This window comes from Trichosurus vulpecula, chromosome 2 (assembly GCF_011100635.1).
Source record: "Trichosurus vulpecula isolate mTriVul1 chromosome 2, mTriVul1.pri, whole genome shotgun sequence".
NCBI lineage: Eukaryota > Metazoa > Chordata > Mammalia > Diprotodontia > Phalangeridae > Trichosurus > Trichosurus vulpecula.
Genome location: NC_050574.1, coordinates 400,528,906 through 400,547,622, shown reverse-complemented (window position 1 = coordinate 400,547,622; position 18,717 = coordinate 400,528,906). Strand labels below are relative to the sequence as shown.

The following is an 18,717-nucleotide window of genomic DNA, read 5'->3' as shown; positions in this document are numbered from 1 at the left end:
TCCCCTAAAAATATTCTTAAGCTAGGGGAATTAATTTTTAGGTTTAAGCTGAACATCTGATAGCTATGACTTAAGAAGGAAGGAATGTACTAAACTACATATCAAAAGCTTGACTCTCTTCCAACAAAATACCAGTTCTTCAATGAATACACATTAAAAAATAGCAAATAAATAGATTTATCCAAACCAGAAGTAAATGGAAATTAAAGAAAGTATATACATGAGAATAGGGAGAAGTTTCCAAAGTCACTAGTGCAGTAAAGCCAAAGATAGGTCCATGACTGGGGTGCCAGTTCCTTTACATGTTGTCTTCTTCTCAGAATCTTTCTCTCACTTCAGGAACATAAAGAGAGTCTTCTCTTTCAAAGCTGGAAGCTAGAAGATCAAGATCTCTCTTCTCTCAAACTCTTACCAACTCAATCCCTCATATAGGAATTTTATAATCAATCTCCTCTAATGAGAAGAATCCTATGTAAACAGACTTTGAGGTACAGATTACGTCTGCAAAACTTGAGAAAGTTCAAGCTCTTATTGGTGGGAAAGGAAGAAAGAGGTAAACCTGGGAGTAACAGGAATTAGAACATTGTACCAGTCTCTTTTCCAATTAATTCTATATTGTTTATCATTAGTTTTCATATACCTAAAACTAGAACCAAAAATAAAGTGAGGTACCTGGAACTCATATATGGTGGGGGAGCATGAACTTCCTCCCTATACAGCTCTCAAGACCAATTTTGCCAACTCTCAATATCTTCTGTTGATTTATGCTTCCCTACAGGGCGTTGGGTGTAGGAGTAAGATAAACCCTGAAAAAGGACAAACAAAAATCCAGGGGTTGACTTGACTGTATTTCAGATTGAATCTTTCAAGGTAATGTTTATAGAATGATCACTAAAAGTGATATAGTTTCCTATGTGTCATCTCCATATTTGCCTAATGAAACTTTGGAGGAGATATTCAGAGAGATTTCTACTTGTGATACTCTCTTTGTAAACAGATTTCACAGATCTATCAATTTCAATAGTGTAGAAAATTGGCAAAATCCCAAAAGTTAGTGGAGAGGGGAGGAAAGTATCTGAGCTGTAAAAACAGGCCAGAATTCATATACTTTGCTTATCCAGAACTTATTTACTCTCAGACACAATTTAAACAGGTCGGATTATATGTATATCCAGGTCAGGATAGATCAAAAGATAACAAAACTGAGGTTGCTGCTGCAAGTCCACAGACAGCTATAGAAAGTGATAGCTAACAAGAAATGAGACAAAAAAAAACCATCAAAACGTAGACACAAGAACTAAGAAAAAAAACTAGTAGCAACAATCATGGGGCAACTAGATGGCACAGTGGATGAAGCACTGGGCCTGGAGTCAGAAAGACCAGAGTTCAAATGTGACCTCAGACACTTAGCAGCTGTGTAACCCTAGGCAAGTCACTTAACCTCTGCCTGCATAAAAACCCCTCCAGTACCTTTGCCAAGAAAACACCATGTACAATTGGTCCATGAGACTACAAAGAGTTGGACACAACTAAACAATAACAACAATCATAGCAGGCTTAAACCAGTGGCCACAATATCGAGGCACTCAGCCTTATCTATCACTGAGAAATGTGATCATAATACAGTACAGTATAAAATTGGTATAAATTATGAGGATCCTAAGTCATCAAGAAAAAGTCAAAGTTTCTATAGTATTCTCTGGCATAGTGGATGATAAGGTAGCCTTGAAGCTAAGAAGTCCTGGATTCAAATTTTCTCCCTGACATACTGGCCATGTGACCTTAAGACAAGTTACTTGATCTCTGAGCAACTCTCTAAGACTAAGTTTCAATTGACGGTGCCAATTGTTTTGATAGGAGAGTTTCTTCATTTGGGAACTCTCTATAACTCTGAAATACTAGGTCCAGTCCCTGTTTCTTTTTTATTATTTAATATTTTTAGTTTTTAGCATTGATTTTCACAACAGTTTGAATTACAAATTTTCTCCCCATTTCTACACTCCCCCCCACTCCAAGATGGCATATATTCTGGTTGCCCCATTCCCCAGTCAGTCCTCCCTTCTGTCACCCCACTCCCCCCATCTCCTTTTCCCTTACTTTCTTGTAGGGCAAGATAGATTTCTATGCCCCATTGCCTGTATATCTTATTTCCCCGTTGCATGCAAAAACTTTTTTTTGAACATCTGTTTTTAAAACTTTGAGTTTCAAATTCTCTCCCCTCTTCCCTCCTCAGCCACCCTCCCTAAGAAGGCAAGCAATTCAACATAGGCCACATGCAAATCATTATGTAAAACTCTTCCACAATACTCATGTTGTGAAAGACTAATTATATTTTGCTCCTTCCTATCCTGTCCCCCTTTATTCAATTTTCTCCCTTGACCCTATCCCTTTTCAAAAGTGTTTGTTTTTGATTACCTCCTCCCCCATCTGCCCTCCCTTCTATCATCCCCCCTTTTTATCTCCTTCCTCCTTCTTTCCTGTGAGGTAAGATACCCAATTGAGTGTGTATGTCATTCCTTCCTCTGGTCAAATCTGATGAGAGAAAGATTCACTCATTCCCCCTCACCTGCCCCCTCTTCCCTTCCTACAGAACTGCTTTTCCTTGCCACTTTTATGTGAGATAATTTACCCTGTTCTATCTCTCCCTTTCTCCCTCTCTCAATATATTCCTCTCTCATCCCTTCATTTGATTTTATTTTTTTAGATATCATCCCTTGATATTCAACTCACCCTATGCCCCCTGTCTACATATATATATATATATATATATATATATATATATATATATATATATATATATATTATATATTCCCTTCAGCTACCCTAATACTGAGGTCTCATGAATTATACACATCATCTTTCCATGTAGGAATGTAAACAAAACAGTTCAACTTTAGTAAGTCCCTTATGATTTCTCTTTCTTGTTTACCTTTTCACGCTTCTCTTGATTCTTGTGTTTGAAAGTCAACTTTTCTATTCAACTCTGGTCTTTTCACTGAGAAAGCTTGAAAGTTCTCTATTTTATGGAAAATCCATATTTTGTGTTGGAGGATGATACTCAGTTTTGCTGGGTAGGTGATTCTTTGTTTTAGTCCTAGCTCCATTGACCTCTGGAATATCATATTCCAAGCCCTTCGATCCATTAATGTAGAAACTGCTAGATCTTGTATTACCCTGATTGTGCTTCCACAATACTCAATTTGTTTCTTTCTGGCTGCTTGCAGTATTTTCTCCTTGATCTGGGAGCTCTGGAATTTGGTGACAATATTCCTAGGAGTTTTCTTTTGGGGATCTTTTTCAGGAGGTGATTGGTGGATTCTTTCAATTTCTATTTTACCCTCTGGCTCTAGAATATCAGGGCAGTTCTCCTTGACAATTTCTTGAAAGATGATACCTAGGCTTTTTTTTTGATCATGGCTTTCAGGTGGTCCAATAATTTTTAAATTCTCTCTCCTGGATCTATTTTCCAGGTCAGTGGTTTTTCCAATGAGATATTTCACATTGTCTTCCATTTTTTCATTCCTTTGGTTCTGTTTTATAATATCTTGATTTCTCATAAAGTCACTAGCCTCCACTTGCTCCAATCTAAGTTTTTGGACCTTGTTTTTCATTTGGCTAATTCTGCATTTCGAGGCATTCTTCTCCTCATTGGCTTTTTGGAGTTCTTTTGCCATTTGAGTTAGTCTATTTTTTAAGGTGTTATTTTCTTCAGTACTTTTTGGGTCTCCTTTAGCAAGTCATTGACTTATTTTTCATGGTTTTCTTGTGTCACTCTCAATTCTCTTCCCAATTTTTCCTCTACTTCTCTAACTTGCTTTTCCAAATCCTTTTTGAGCTCTTCCATGTCCTGAGACCAGTTCATGTTTTTCTTGGAGGCTTTTGATGTAGGCTCTTGCACTTTGTTGACTTCTTTAGGCTGTATGTTTTGGTCTTCTTTGTCACCAAAGAAAGATTCCAAAGTCTGAGTCTGAATCTGAGTCTGCTTTTGTTGCCTGGCCATGTTCCCAGCCAACTTACTTGACCCTTGAGTTTTTTGCTGGGGTATGACTGCTTATAGAGTAGAGAGTGCTTTGTCCCAAGCTTGAGTGGCTGTGCTGTTGTTTTCAGAGCTACACAGCAAGCTCTGCCACACCAGCGCTACTCCTCCCACAAGAACTGCCTATCCAGACCATACTCAGATCTAAGCTGGCTCTGCACTCCTGCTCAGATCCACCTCTTAATTCCTCCAGCCATGTGGGCCTGGGGTGAGAAGCAACTGCAGCTGTAGTTCTGTAGCTGCACAACCTCTGCTGTTCCCCGGGCGGTGGCTTAACCGCAAACTCTTCACTCTGTCCCCCACAGTTTTTCCCACTAACCTTCTCTGTTGTCTTTGGTGTTTGTGGTTTGAGAACTCTGGTAACTGCCACAGCTCAGTGATTTAGGGTGCTAGGGCCTATTCTGCCTGGCTCCCAATCTGGTTGGTCTGCATAGCCCATGCTGGGCTCCTATCCACTCTGTTCCCAGATCCCTGTGATAGACCTTACCCTGCCACCATCCAGGCTGTCCTGGGCTGGAGCCCTGCTTCCCTCTGCTATTTCATGGGTTCTACAGCTCTAGAATTTGTTCAGAGCCATTTTTTATAGGTGTTTGGAGGGACATGGGTGGGAGCTCATGCAAGTCCCTGCTTTCCAGCCACCATCTTTTCTCCACCCCCAGTCCCTATTTCTAATCTTTAAGAAAACAGATGTGTGTAATCCATTCTCAAGTTTTCTATTCAAATAGCTAAAATTTTTAAATGTCAGCCCTTACAAGAATGACTTCAGTTATTCTCTTAATTGGAATGCCAACTTCCCTCATGATGTCAAATAAATGAGGTGATAATATATCTTTATGCTAAACTTCTTTTTACCTTCTAACAATCCAAGACGACATACATTTAACTTTCTTTTAGATCTGTTCACATCTTCCAGTCTCTTATGCCTATTTAAAACTGCCTTCTCTAGAGTTCCAATGGGAAGCTCCAATGATACCTCTAGGGGATCTAGGACCAACATGTGACAACTGAACAGGGCTGCAAAATGTCTTCCCAAAGAGGTAGTATACAATTGCTGCCTAAGTCATGAAGGCACACAAGAGTGTGTACACAAACTTACACTATCTCTCACATCATCCTATCTTCAATGTCTGTGTAGATAGGTACATAGCTGTTATTAACTAATTCTAGTTGTTTGGTACATCTATTTCTCTGCTCCTTGGAACAAGTTTTGCTGTATCTTTATCTTTAAAAAAAAAATTGGGATGTGCTGCAATGGATAGAGAGCCAATCTTGAAGTCAGGGGCCAACTTTAAGCCCTAGCTCTGACCCATTGACACATTTAGTAATGCCACCCTAGACAAATCACCCAACCTCTCAGTCCTAGGTAACTTACATGACAATGAGTTGCAGAGAAGGTACCAACCTACATAAGAAGAAGGACTTTCCTCACCTGGGAATTCACTATACTAATGAAATTATAGGCCTACTTTCCATCACTATCTTATCAAATCTTTTTGGAAGATGTGTGATATTTATTATAAATAACTTATAAAGAAATATGTATCTAATGTCCTGAACAAACTTTTTCAGTTATTTTGTAGACTCGCAAAATCATTACACAGGAAGTGCTTTGTTATTAGAAAATATTGCTATATTGAAAAGTTTCCAAACCTGATCTGATGGGGTATCTGCCAGTCAGGAAGGCAGCTCTGCTTGGACTGCACATTGAAGCTGCTGCTAGATGCTGAGTGAGTTTTACACCTTCTCTAGCAAGGCGGTCAATATTAGGGGTGCTAAAATCCAAAGAAAGATTATAAAACATTGAGATTTTAATTCCAACAAAATGGATCAGTATTAAATGATTACCAACTCAGAAGGCGATCTTTTTGTCCAGTTCTGGTAATTCCTTTTCGTATGCTGTCATGTAGTTACAAGAATCGCAGAATTGTAGTCTTAGAGATAGAAGGAACTTTAGGGTCAGTTAGTCTAATCCTCTCATTTTACAGATCAGGGAAACTGAGGCTGAGAAAGATTAGGTGACTTGACCAAGGTCCACCAGGTAGTTAGTGGCAGAGACAACATTTGAACTTATATCCTTTGATTCCAAATCCAGCAATTTTCCCATTGTACCATGTTGTCTCTCTGATCCTGCTCTGGTAACTAATTATGGAATGGAGGTGAGCCAATGCTCTTAAATATTTTGCCAATGAATTATAATCTCTTGAAATCCCTACCACACTAAGAAGACTTCTAGTATGGATCAGATGATGTACTGCATGCATATTATTCAAGGACCATCCTCACTGGGATCAGGGAAGGCTAGAACATGAACATGAAGACCATTCACCAAGTTGTAGCACAGTTGAGCCCTACACTGGAAATTTCAGTATTCTCTACCAAAATCATAGATATTTGGAAAAGTATTGAAAAATATTTATTTGAATAGTAACTGTCATCGAACAACTGGACAAAACATTAAATTCTGTCCATAGTTAGAGGGAGTGTATTTCTTTTGACAAAATAGCCAATAATTTTAATAGGAATAATGTGTACTATGTCAATAAAATAGAACTGAAAATAATGATACATAGGCTATTTAGATTGAAGTTTTAAGGATCTTCTATAGAACAAATTAGCCTTATCTGTAACTAAACTGTGCTATTTAAAGTAGACAAAATATTCTGTCTATTTTAATGTCATTGTCATTTCTATCTCTGGTTCTTGTGTTTAGATTTTTCTTCCTGTTACAAGAATATCCATTTGTCAGTGATAGAGAATATAGAATGTTATAGATAAGAGCAGATGAATACCTTAAGGTATTTAGGTGTTAAGTAACACACTCAGGTATATACAGTTTGTACATGAGTCATTTTCATGAACATAATTGGAAGAAGAAAGATAAGCAATTTTATCATCAGTGTGTAAAGTACTGGTCCTTCCTCATGCATGCAGTTTGATTGTTGAAAAAGAAAGAAAAATGTACTTTGAGGGGAAAAAAAATGAACTCCTGTAAAGAAAAATTAACTTGTCAAGTATGTATGTTACTGACTTCCATACGTAAAGAGCTTGGTTAAAACAAGGGGCAAAGAATTTTTGTTCATGAAAAACTATTGAAACTCAAGTGTAAAGAAATAATTTTCCCATTCAAATGTGAGACATGGACTGGTAGAGGACCAAATAGAGATATGAGAGGAACTGTTTAAGGAAAAACAAATGATTGAGGTTGTAGACTTTTTTGTTCCTTCAGTTCATTTGCATGTAATTGTTTTTAGAGTGTGTTAGGATAAAATTCATATAATGATAAATAACTTTTCAGAGACCATAGTCAATCAAACAGTCACAGACAATCAAATAACTAATTAGTTATAACTATAATAATGTAATAATATAATCAAATAACTAACAGCGGGGTTGATTTTGTCAGTTTCACTTCATAAAGGAAAGGTGATTCACTGAGTACCAAGATGCTCTATTTTCAGCCATTAAGAGTGTTGAGGAACCCAGCGGGAGAAGGAACAGGGGCAGTTAAGGAGTCAGCAGGAAATGAGTGAGAAAATGATAGCAGAATTATTCAGCTGACAACAAGGGTTCAGCAGTTGTTCTAGGGACGCTGCTGACTGAAATTTAGCTATCATGTTGTCAATTAGCTGGGGGAAAAGCCCATGGAGCCTTTTGACTGAAGGAGAGGTAAACTCTGCTATAGTTTCTGCTGCTGTCATTCAGCACTATCTAAACGATAAAGAGGCAAAACCTCTCAGAAATGGCTTGTTTCTCTCTGATTTCCTCTGCAGTTGTAGAAACAAAATTATGGTGGAGGTGGGGGAGACAAACTGCATCTGCTTTGCTTAAGTATAAGTTGAAACTGATTAGATGAATCAGCATCCTGTTGAGTAAAGAACTATTCAGCTGTCTTCATTGCTTAGAGAACTAGACTAAGGAGCTTCACAATTGCTGGCTTAATGAAACTATTTATGAAACTGTTTCTCAGTACTCTTCCAGGATGATTATGATTTAAAATATCTACTAACTTTTTTATCATTTCGAGGGTAGAATAGGAACATATTTGCTCAGCAGAAGATCAATGGAGGATCAGAATGGAAATTATAGTAGAGAAATGACTTTGTGTGGTACAGGTTTTTCACAAGCGACCAAGGACTTCAAAACCTGTAGTTCACAACTATGAATTGCCCCAAATACATGAATCATCCTCAATAACATGTCTCTCTGCTTGTTATTTTGTTCAGTTGTTCCTGGATCTTCATGAACATGTGGTTCACAGGGTTTTCTTGGCAAAGATAATGGAGTGGTTTGCTATTTCCTTCACCAATGGATTAAGGTAAATAGGTTAAGTGACTTGCCCATGGTCACACGGCAAGGACATGTCTGAGGCCACATTTGAACTCAGGTCTTCTTTATTCCAGGCCCAGTGCTCTATCCACTGAGTCACCTAACTGTCCTCTTCTCTCTGCTAGGTTTCTGTAAATATATTCCTGTCCTCCCCCTACTGATACTGTGTGCATTGGAGGGAGAGTATGACCCACATTTTTGTGTGGTATATGATGTATTAATTATTCCTGCATTTGCCTTATACTGAATAGTTTTGATTTTTGGATATTATTCTTTTTATAGGTAAATGTTTTATGTTTAGGAGTTAACAGTGTGATCATTATGATTGTTTGATTTTGAGGAAATGGAAAACAATGGTAAGAGCTCCTGACAATCAGTGGTAAACTGGGACAATAGCACTCTCTACAAAGGGTCACTGATAGGTTCCTGTGATAACTTGAGTTGTAATTGTGTGATAATAATGGTCCTTCTCTGGGAACCCAGACTTGCCTATATGAAGACAAGCTGAGGCAAATTAACAGCCCATAGAGAGTGGGTGGCCCATGCTTCACACAATGTAACTAACCCATGCAAGAGTTACAAAAGTGTACTATAGTATACACTTGGACAGGAAAAGAAAACAAATAAGTCCAAGAAAGAGATCACAAGCCTGGCACAGAAATATGATACAGCCCTGATGAGGAAACTTAAATTATACATATGTCTTGCTGGAGTTCTCTTCCTGGAAAAAGAAAAAAAAAGAAAAGCAACTAATAACTTCTTTACCTGAATTAATCTTAGCTTCGTTATTTAAAAATTGGAGGAAATAAAAAGAGGGGATTCCTTTCTGTATCTAGGGAAGAATTAGCTGTTGTGGTAGAAATGATGGGAATCTTGTTGGGAGGATAGGGTGAGAGTGGTGATAAGTATCCCTTTCCAGAGTATGGGATAAAAGACAAAAGGAAAACCAGGCAAAGATAGACATGAATCTTAGTTTGGGCTAAATAAAATTTCAAAGGATTCATGCCACACACTAAAGCTTTGCAGGGGAAGGCAGAACACGATGATGGGAAACTATCATATATGCTATTCTGAATACTCGAAAGAAAATATTGTAGTTCCAATGAGGAGGGAAAACAGGAATTGTCTGGAGAGACAGATGTGGATATACAGAAAACATCAATCAACTTAGATGTTTTTTAAAGCTATGTAAAAAGATAGCATCAATCAACTTAGACTTTTTTAAATATCTATGAAAAGATAATATAAAGAGCAGGCAACTGATAATTAATACTGACAACAGATCAATCAGTAGTTTCAGGAACACTTAGGTTCAGAATGAGATGAGTCTGACAAGAAAAGCTAAGAAAATATTTTTTGTTTCTTTTTTTTAAAGCTGTTCTGGGAGGGATCAAAGAAGATATACTACCACTGCTCAGACCAGATGAGATATCAATAGCCTGCAATATAGGGAAGTTAGAGCTGTTCAATTCTTCAAATATTTTGATTACATAAATTTTAAAAAGTTTTCATATAAACAAATTGAGTGCAGCAAAGATTAGAAGAGATACAATTAACCTTAAAAAATTGCAACAAATTGCTCTGATAGGGATCTCAATGCCAAGATATATAAGCAGGTGATTCAAATTTATTAGAATAAGAGGCATTTCCTAAATGGTAAATGGTCAAAGCATAAAAATACTCAGATCTTAAGGCAGCTCTTAAGACATTGAGATCACAATGTCACTCGAGGGGCTGCAAGAAAACATTGTTGATAGAGCTATCAATTAGTCTGTAAAGCAATTTGGAATTATGTCTAAATAGTTAGTAACCTGTATATTTTCTTTGACCCAAATATACCACTATTAGGCCTATAGTCCAAAGAGATAAAAGAAAGATGAAAATATCCTATATGTTAAAAAATATTTATAACAGTTCTTTTTGTAGTGGCAATTAGGGAATGACAAAAAATTCTGGCATATGGATAATGGAATACTATTGTGCTGTAAGAAATGTAGAATGATGGTTTCAGAGAAACGTGGGGTGAAGTAAGCAGAACCAAAAGAACAATTATAATATAAGAACTCTGATCAATGCAATGATCAAGCTTGATTGCAAAAAACTGATGATGAAGACTACTCCCTATTTCCTTAGAGAGAAATAAAGTACTAATATGCAAAATGAGATGTATAATTTTGGACATGGCCAATGTAAACATTTGCTTTGTTTGATTATGCTTATATGTTACAAGGGGTTTTTTTTTTGTTTTTCATTTGGGGAAGGGGAATGAAGAGAAGATGGAAGAAAAATATAAATGCTTAATAATCCAAAAATAAGAGAAGTCCTGATAAAAAGGTTACAGCCACAGCAACTAATAGGAGGTTGGTATTCAAAATAAATGACAAAATAATAAGAGAGCACCAAGCTGCCCGTGATGAATGTAAACCACATACCCCAGATCAACTATAGCCTTGAAGAATGATAGGATATGATTTTCAGATACACTGTCACTAACATTTGAAAGATCATGGAGAATTGGAGAGATATCACAGCAGTGGAAAAATGCAAATGTTTCAATATTCAAAAGAGGAGAAGAGAGGAGAGGAGAGGGGAGGGGAGGGGAGGGAGTGGAGGGGAAAAAAGGCATCTCTAAACTATAGGTCAGTTAACTTTTTTTTTCCTGACAAAATTCTAGAATTATTAAAGAGATGGTTCTAAGCATCTAGAAAAAGACATCATGAACACAAAGAGACAGCATGATTTCATCAAGGAAAAGTTATTGCAGACTAACCTTATTTGTTCCTAAATTGATAGATCGGGAGAATGTTGTAGGCATGGCTTATCTAGATTTAAAAAAAAAAAAAGCTTGATAAGGTATCTTACACTATTTGTGTGTGAAAGGAAGGTGGATAAACATGGATTAGGCAATAATTCTATTAGATGCATTTTGAAATAGTTAAATTGTTATGGTTTAATATTAATTTAGGGGGAAGTCTCCATTAGAACACCCCAGAAATCTAGGTGTTGTCTGTTGATAGTACCAAGGAGGCAGTTAGGTGAAACCACTAGTGTATAGAGCTCTAGACCTGGAGTTAAGCAGACCTGAGTTCAGATCCAACCTCAGACACTTACAAGCTATGCTACCCTAGGCAAATCATTTAATGTCTTTCTACCTCTGTTTCTTCAATTATAAAGTGGAGATAATGATAGCCACCACCACCCCCTCACCATCCCCACAGGGTTATCATGAGAATTAAATGAGATAGTATTTGTAAGGTTCTCAGCAGAGTGTCTGATACGTAGTAGGAGCTTAATAATTATTTCCCTTTTCTCTTCAATTGTACTGTTTAATCTTTCCATCAAAGACTTAGATAAAGGCATAAATGATGTGTATGTAAAAGCTGGGAAGGATAGCTAAGATACTTGGATTGTAGAGTCAGTATTAGAATAAAGCCAAGAAACTGAATTTTAATAGAATTAAATGCAAAATCTTCCATGGCTACAAAAAAAATTGAATTCAGAAGCACAGGATGGGGGAAATGGTAGGCTAGAAATTTGTTTTAAAATGATCTAGAGGCCAATAGTCTGATATTGTAAGCCAAAAAACTAGGTCTGCAAGTTTGAAGTATAGCGTCTAAAAATTAAGGTGGGAAAACTCACTGCATTCTGTCGTTGGCACAAGACATTTGGAGTATTTTGCTTGGTTCTAAGCACCACATATTAGGAAGGTCATCAATGTAAGATAAATACTCAGAGAAGAGCAACCAGGGTTGTGAAGGGCCTTGAATCCATGTTCACAAGGATCAGTTGGAGAATTAGGGATGAGAAGACTCATGGGAGACATGATATCAATCTTCAAAGTTTTAAAGGGCTTAGTATGGAAAAGGGATTATAGTTGTTCTGTTTGGCCCCAAGGGTTAGAACCAGAAGCAATGAGTGTAAGTTATGAAGATATAAACTTGGATTAAATGTCAGGAAAAATGACTATATGTAATGGCCCATGTTAGAAAGTAGCAAGTTTTGTTTCATTAGAGGTCTTCAAACGAGGATCAAGTGGTCAAGATTTGTCAAATGGGATTATTTGGGGGTATAGGTTTGAATAGATGGCTGCTGAGGATCCTTCTAACTCTAGGGGCAGCTGGAATCCAAGTCTTCCTAATTTCACACTCAGCACTACTCTCTTCACTACAATATGCTGCCTTTACATTTCCAACTAATTAACCCAAATATTACAAAAATAAACTATCTCCATTTTGCCAACCTTTCAGACAAGTAGGAAACATGGAGGATACCAAGTATTGCCCAACACGTGGAATATCTCATGAGTTCAGTTACATCACTATACAGTTAAGTGCCAATTAATGTGAATAATAAATCCTTTGAAGTGGTCACATTATTAGAATTTGCACTGCATCTTTCCATTGGAGTGGGACCAGTTCCCAAATTTAACTTAATTAAAACTATGAACAGTGTGACTTTTAATACATGCAACCACTTCATGTGATTTGTTATCTGCACTAATCAGCAACTTATTCACATAAAATGGTGAGAACACAGGTGTCCTTAACTAACTCTCTCCACCCACTCCCATTAGTCTCCAGTAATTGTGTTATCAGGATTCTATATATTGCACAAAGGTGCTTAATGAGGCCAAAGTATGTGGCTGCATATATGCTGTGCTTCTAGGGGTATGAAAAGGTTTCTGAAAAAAAAAAATTTCTCACCTATTCAAGTCTTCCTGACACTACATTAACACAGGGCAAAACCCTTCCTTCCACAATGAAAAAATGTTCTAAAATTTTAAAATCCTTGATATTAATAACACTGAGTTAAATTCATACCACTGCAAATGTTAATAGATCCTTTCCTAAGAGTGAGAGGATAGTAGAAGGGTGTATCCTGGAGAAAGTATGGGGAGAAATTATGAGGGAAGGATAGGGGATGGTAAAAGTAGGGGACATCAGAGACACTTTCATTAGTTTTTGAGATTGCCTGACTGCCTCACTGACCATTGAGCTTTATTCATCTGTGTTGGTTTATAGGGATTATAAAAAAAAATCTTAATTAGAGGTAAAGATACTCACTGCTTAAATTATTTGTTATGTTATAAAAGAATAGAAAACAGTGCCTGGTTTTTACCTCATTGTATTATTACCATAGCAACCTAAATCTCCAATGCCAAGGTCATCTGCCATGAAGAGTACAATATTAGGCCTAGAATTCATAGCTGGGTTTGATCCACTCATTCTCCAAAATAAGCAACAAATTGATATTAAAGCCCAACAGCTCCTGAAATAAACAAAAATGATTAGGTTATCAACTGAGTTCTTCGTGCATTGAAGATTAGTTTCAGACAACTTTTAAAAAAAATTTAAGTCAATTATGTTATTTCATGCCTTCATTTTACTGTTTACAGTAAAAATAATGAAAAATGAAAATAAATCCAACTATTGGTAATGAACAATGACCTAATATTAAAATTTGTGATTTATCACATCAGAGAATATTATTACACAAGTTCTGGCTATTTCTGCCAAACTGGACAAACCAGTTACTCTCCTGGCCAACAAAAAAAAAAGAGTTTGCTTTCTGAGAATCAAACTAAATACAGAGAAATTCACCACTATTAAGTTGATTACTTTGGGATGAATTATTTGCTTCTGCCAACTCATTTTTCAGTTTTATTTATGAAATATTCCTAAAGCCTCCTTACTTCTTATCAAGCAATAAATATAAAAGTGAAAGAGTCGTATGATGAAGCTAAGAGAGCTAACTATAAACAAGCAATCCTAGCATTTAGGGCACAGCTTTCCTTTTCATAAATGAGGAAAGACAAGTCACATAGAAATATTTACAAGTGTTTGTTGCCAAACAGTAGCCCAGTAGTGACTAGCCTGTCTCTGTCCCTATCTCTGTCCAGCTGGATTTAGTTAAGTACCCCTTGAATCTGCCATGTGTAGATTCTGGGGCCATTTCCCTTAAAGTTACTCTACCAACAAGGAACTCTTCCTGCCTAGCTTACTGAAATCTTGAACTACAATTCTAAAAATAGACTTTCTTCATTTTGGTCCAGTTGCCCAACCCCCTCCATTTTGTAATTCATTGATAATTACCATCATAGCAGATATAGCACTGGGCTTGGAGTTAGGAAGACCTATGTTCAAATCTTGCCTCAAGACACTTAATTAGCTGTGTGACCCTAGGCACACAGGCTGTTTACTCACCTGTAAAATAGGGATAACAATATTCCTTACCTAGCAGGTTCTGAGCATCAACTGAGATCAGATATGGAAAGCACTTTGCTAACTTTAAAGTAACATTTGCATTCTAGCTATAATTATTATTATAATCATTCTTAACAGCATCCCTCTTCTGTTCCCTTGTCAAATGCCTGCCCCTGTATCTAGTCAGTCTTTCTTGAGACTGGAGCTGTACCCCCAAACAACAGCCCCTGGGTATGTATCTACTTGCTGCCAGACCTCCCAGGCTGACTTCCTTGTTACCTGCCTACTATTTGATATCATTTTCTCCTGAAAATGCAATGAAATGTTGCAACTTTCTCTTTACTTCCACAATAGGTATTCTCCTAAATGACCTTTTTCATTCTGCTGGTTCAGTCTAAGCAGAGGCCATTGATAGACTTGCTTTTCGCAACACAGCAATGTTGAATGATTGATTTTATTGCATTGAAGAGAGTAAATTACCCTATAAGGAAGATATTTTTTATAGAATTTTTAAGGTTTTTGGAACATTAGAGGTCATGTAGCATTCTAATGATTTTCAAGCAATCAAGGATTATATGTGTATGACTCTACAGTGATTAGTTTAAAACAAAAGCCTGTGCACACTAGAAGATGGAGTTTATTGCAATGTTATGTGTTGATTTTGAAGTGAGATTTCCTCATATTAGCTGTATCATCTCAAGGAAGTGTTCCAGATATCATTTGTGGCAAAGGTCATTTTGACATAAGGGAAAGATTTCTGAATGTTTTTGTTGTTTTAATACTTCTTATCACTTCATGGATCTAAAATGGTTAAGGCAAGGAAGGAAATTCATCAAACTCAGTAACATTTACATGAAAAATTCCCTTATTTTGGGCAGTCAGTCAATGAACACTTATTAAGCACCTAGTATAATACTAGGCATTCTTCTGAATGCTAGGGTTATAAAAAGAATCAAAAGACAGTTCCTGTTCTTTAGGAGCTCAGAATCTAATTGAGGATACAACAAGCAATTAAGTACAAACAAGCTGTGTACAAGATAAATAGCAAAAAATTAAAAAAGGAAAGGCGCTAGAATTAATAGGGGTTGGAAAAAAAAAGGCTTCCTTAAGAAAGGATTTTAGTTGAGACAGTAGAAACCAGTAGATAAAGAAGAAGGAGAGTATTTTAGACATTCCAGACTATCAGAGAAAATGTCCAAACCCAAGAAATGGAATACACTATTGAAGCAACAACAAGGAAGCCATGTAGGATGGATTAGAGTGGAAAAATCTTGAGGCAGGCAGACCAGCCAGGAGGCTATTGCAATAGGCCAGTGTGAAGTGACTTGTGCCTGCATCAAAGTGGTGGCAGTGTCAGAAAAAAGAAGGGGCCATATAAAAACGATGTTGTAAAGCTGAAACAGACAGCTCATAGCACTTATTGGATATGGGGGAAGGGGCTGTGACATGTGAAGAGGAATACAAAAAGTAGTAATGAGAAGAGAGTTTGTTGAAAACATAAAAGGGAAGATGGCAGCTGGAAAGCAGGGACTTGCATGTGCTCCCTCCCAGGTCCCTCCAAAAACCTATAAAAAAAGGGCTCTGAATAAATTCTAGAGCTGCAGAACCCACAAAATAACAGAGGGAAGCAGGGCTCCAGCCCAGGACAGACTGGATGGTCATGGGGTAAGGTCTATCACACAGAACTGGGAGCAGAGAGGAGCACAGCCCAGCATGGGCTGTACCCGGAGCAACCAGACCGGGAGCTGAGCAGTATAGGGCCTAGTGCCCTGTATCAGTGAGCTGTGGCAGTTACCAGACTTCTCAATCCACAAACACCAAACACAACAGAGAAGGTGAGTGGGAAAAACTGCTGACAGAGTGAAAGGAGTTCCCGGTTTGGACACCGCCTAGGGGGCAGCAGAGGTGGTGCAGCTACAGAACTACAGCTGCAGTTGCTTCTGGCCCCAGGCCCACATGGTGGGAGGAATTAAGTGGCAGATCAGAGCAGGAGTGCAGAGCCTGCTTAAGATCTGAGTCATGATCCAGGTGGGCAGTTCTTGGGGGAGAAGTAGCACTGGTGTGGCAGAGCTTCCTCTGTAGAATTAGCTCTAAAAACAACAGCACAGCCCCTCAAGCTTGGGACAAAGTACTGTATACTTTACAAGCAGTCCTACCCCAACAAAAAACTCAAGGATCAAGTACATTTTTGATTAATGAAAGTAGTGATCTTATACTCCGTAAAGGTAAGAACAGTCTGGAAATTTTGATCTGTTTTCAGAAGGACACAGGTGTGCACAAATTCAGAGGAGGGGGGCAGGGAAGTTGAAAGCATGGAAACCATGTTAAATGAAGAAGACACTGGCTGAAGGAAGTAGGAATGTTTAATCTAGAGGAGAGAATTTTAAAGAGAGATGTACATAACCGATTTCGTCAAATATTTTAGGGTCTGCCATGTGAAAAAAAAGAGAAATGCGTTTTCTGTAATAACTACAGAAGATGGAAGTAAACTAGAGGAAAAACACTTTAGGCTCAAAACAAAGAAGGATTTTCTAGCAGTTTTATCCATCCAACAATAGAAATAGCTGTTTCATGGTGGAGAGTTCCCAAATGTTGGAAGTATTTAAACAGAGGCTGAATGGGCATTTGTCAGTGATACTGTAAAATAAATTCCTCTATTTGGTGGCAGGTACAACTTGATACATTTTTCTAATTTAAATATTTTATTATTTAAAATTCTCACTATCCTTACAAGAAATCAGAAAGACCTTTTTTAAAAATCTAATCCTGTTCCTGAGTGTTTTAAGCTGAAGACATTTTTTGTCCTGCCATATGGTGAAGACAAAACTATTTAACATGAATCAGGAGAAATTACATTTCATGAATACACAGAAAAGGGGGGATATTACTGCTTTTTATCAATAACAACATTAAATTTTAAAAATAGTAAGACAGAGATGCAGTATGGCATAGTGAATAGAAAGCTGGCCTCGAAGCCAGGAACATATACTGACTATGTAACTCTTACATTTCATCATTCTGGAAAAATTTCTAAGATTATAAACTGCAGAGAAGTTGCAATCTACATCACTCAAGGGAGTTTCCTCATCAGTGAGTTCTCTATTCAGGCACTATCCCTATCCATAATTTCTGTTTTTCAGTCATTTTACTTGTGTTTGATCATTGTGACCACATTGGGGTTTTCTTGGCAAATTGGTTGGAGTGGTTTCCCACTTCCTTCTCCAGCTTATTTTAAAGATGGGGAACTGAGGCAAAAAGGCTTGCTAGTAAGTATCTGAGGCCAGATTTGAACTCAGGAAGACTCATCTTCCTGGCTTCAGGCTCACCACTCTATTGCACCACCACCTAGCTGCCCCTATCCTTAATCATAGGACAGCATTTGTCTCAAGATGACTTCTATATGAATTCTATAAAAAAAAATGGTAATGTTGATACCAGGCATTTATATAATGTTTCAAGGTTTACTAATCATTCTGCATTTTGTCTCATTTGATTCTCAAAAAACTATGATATAGTGTATTATTATCTTTATAGATTAAGAGACTGAAACTCATAGTAGCTATGTGATTTGCAGGTAATACGTAGGAGGATCAAAGATTGCTAAGTATCCTAACTCTAATCCAGCCCTCTCACACCTATTAATGTTCAGTGCATCAGCAAACGAGGAAGCACAGACTTCCCTACTTACCAGTCATTTGATAGGAGGTTCATGGCTTGTTAGTTTACCTAAGGAAACAAGATCAGTTGAGTTCATCTATAAAGTAAAAGGATGTTGCCATAATTGCCGTAATTATTCAAGTTAATGACTGAGGTTAATGAGGCTGATGTCTCAAACCTTGCAATGGATCTTTTAGCTTTGTTCTAGGAGAGATATCCCCTACATCCTTACTTCACCACTCAACATGATTGCAGATGAATGCTGTAGTTCACCAGATTTATAGAGCAAATGAGAACATAGACAGCCTAGCACAATATGAACTATAAACTATATTCTTCAAAAAAAAATGCATATCGGGTTGATAAACACAAGTCCATCTCCACCTAGAGTGCAAGAGGCATTCTTCTAGATATCCAATACAAAGTTTATGCTCCAGTAATGATGAATCAGTGGCATCATTTCTTTCCATCTAGAAAGAATATAATTATATTTAT

General features: G+C 37.3%; 1 protein-coding gene across 1 annotated transcript in view; it reads right to left on the bottom strand.

The window, feature by feature from the left end:
• Positions 1-18,276, bottom strand: part of LOC118838583 (arylsulfatase H-like) — a 41,066-nt gene extending 22,790 nt beyond the window's left edge. Inside the window, exons 1-3 of the mRNA XM_036745927.1 lie at positions 18,254-18,276; positions 13,481-13,630; positions 5,687-5,808 (exon numbers count right to left, since the gene is read on the bottom strand). Of these exons, the coding sequence (XP_036601822.1) occupies positions 5,687-5,808; positions 13,481-13,630; positions 18,254-18,276 (295 nt within the window). The remainder of the gene's footprint in view (positions 1-5,686; positions 5,809-13,480; positions 13,631-18,253) is intronic.
• Positions 18,277-18,717: the final 441 nt, after the last annotated feature.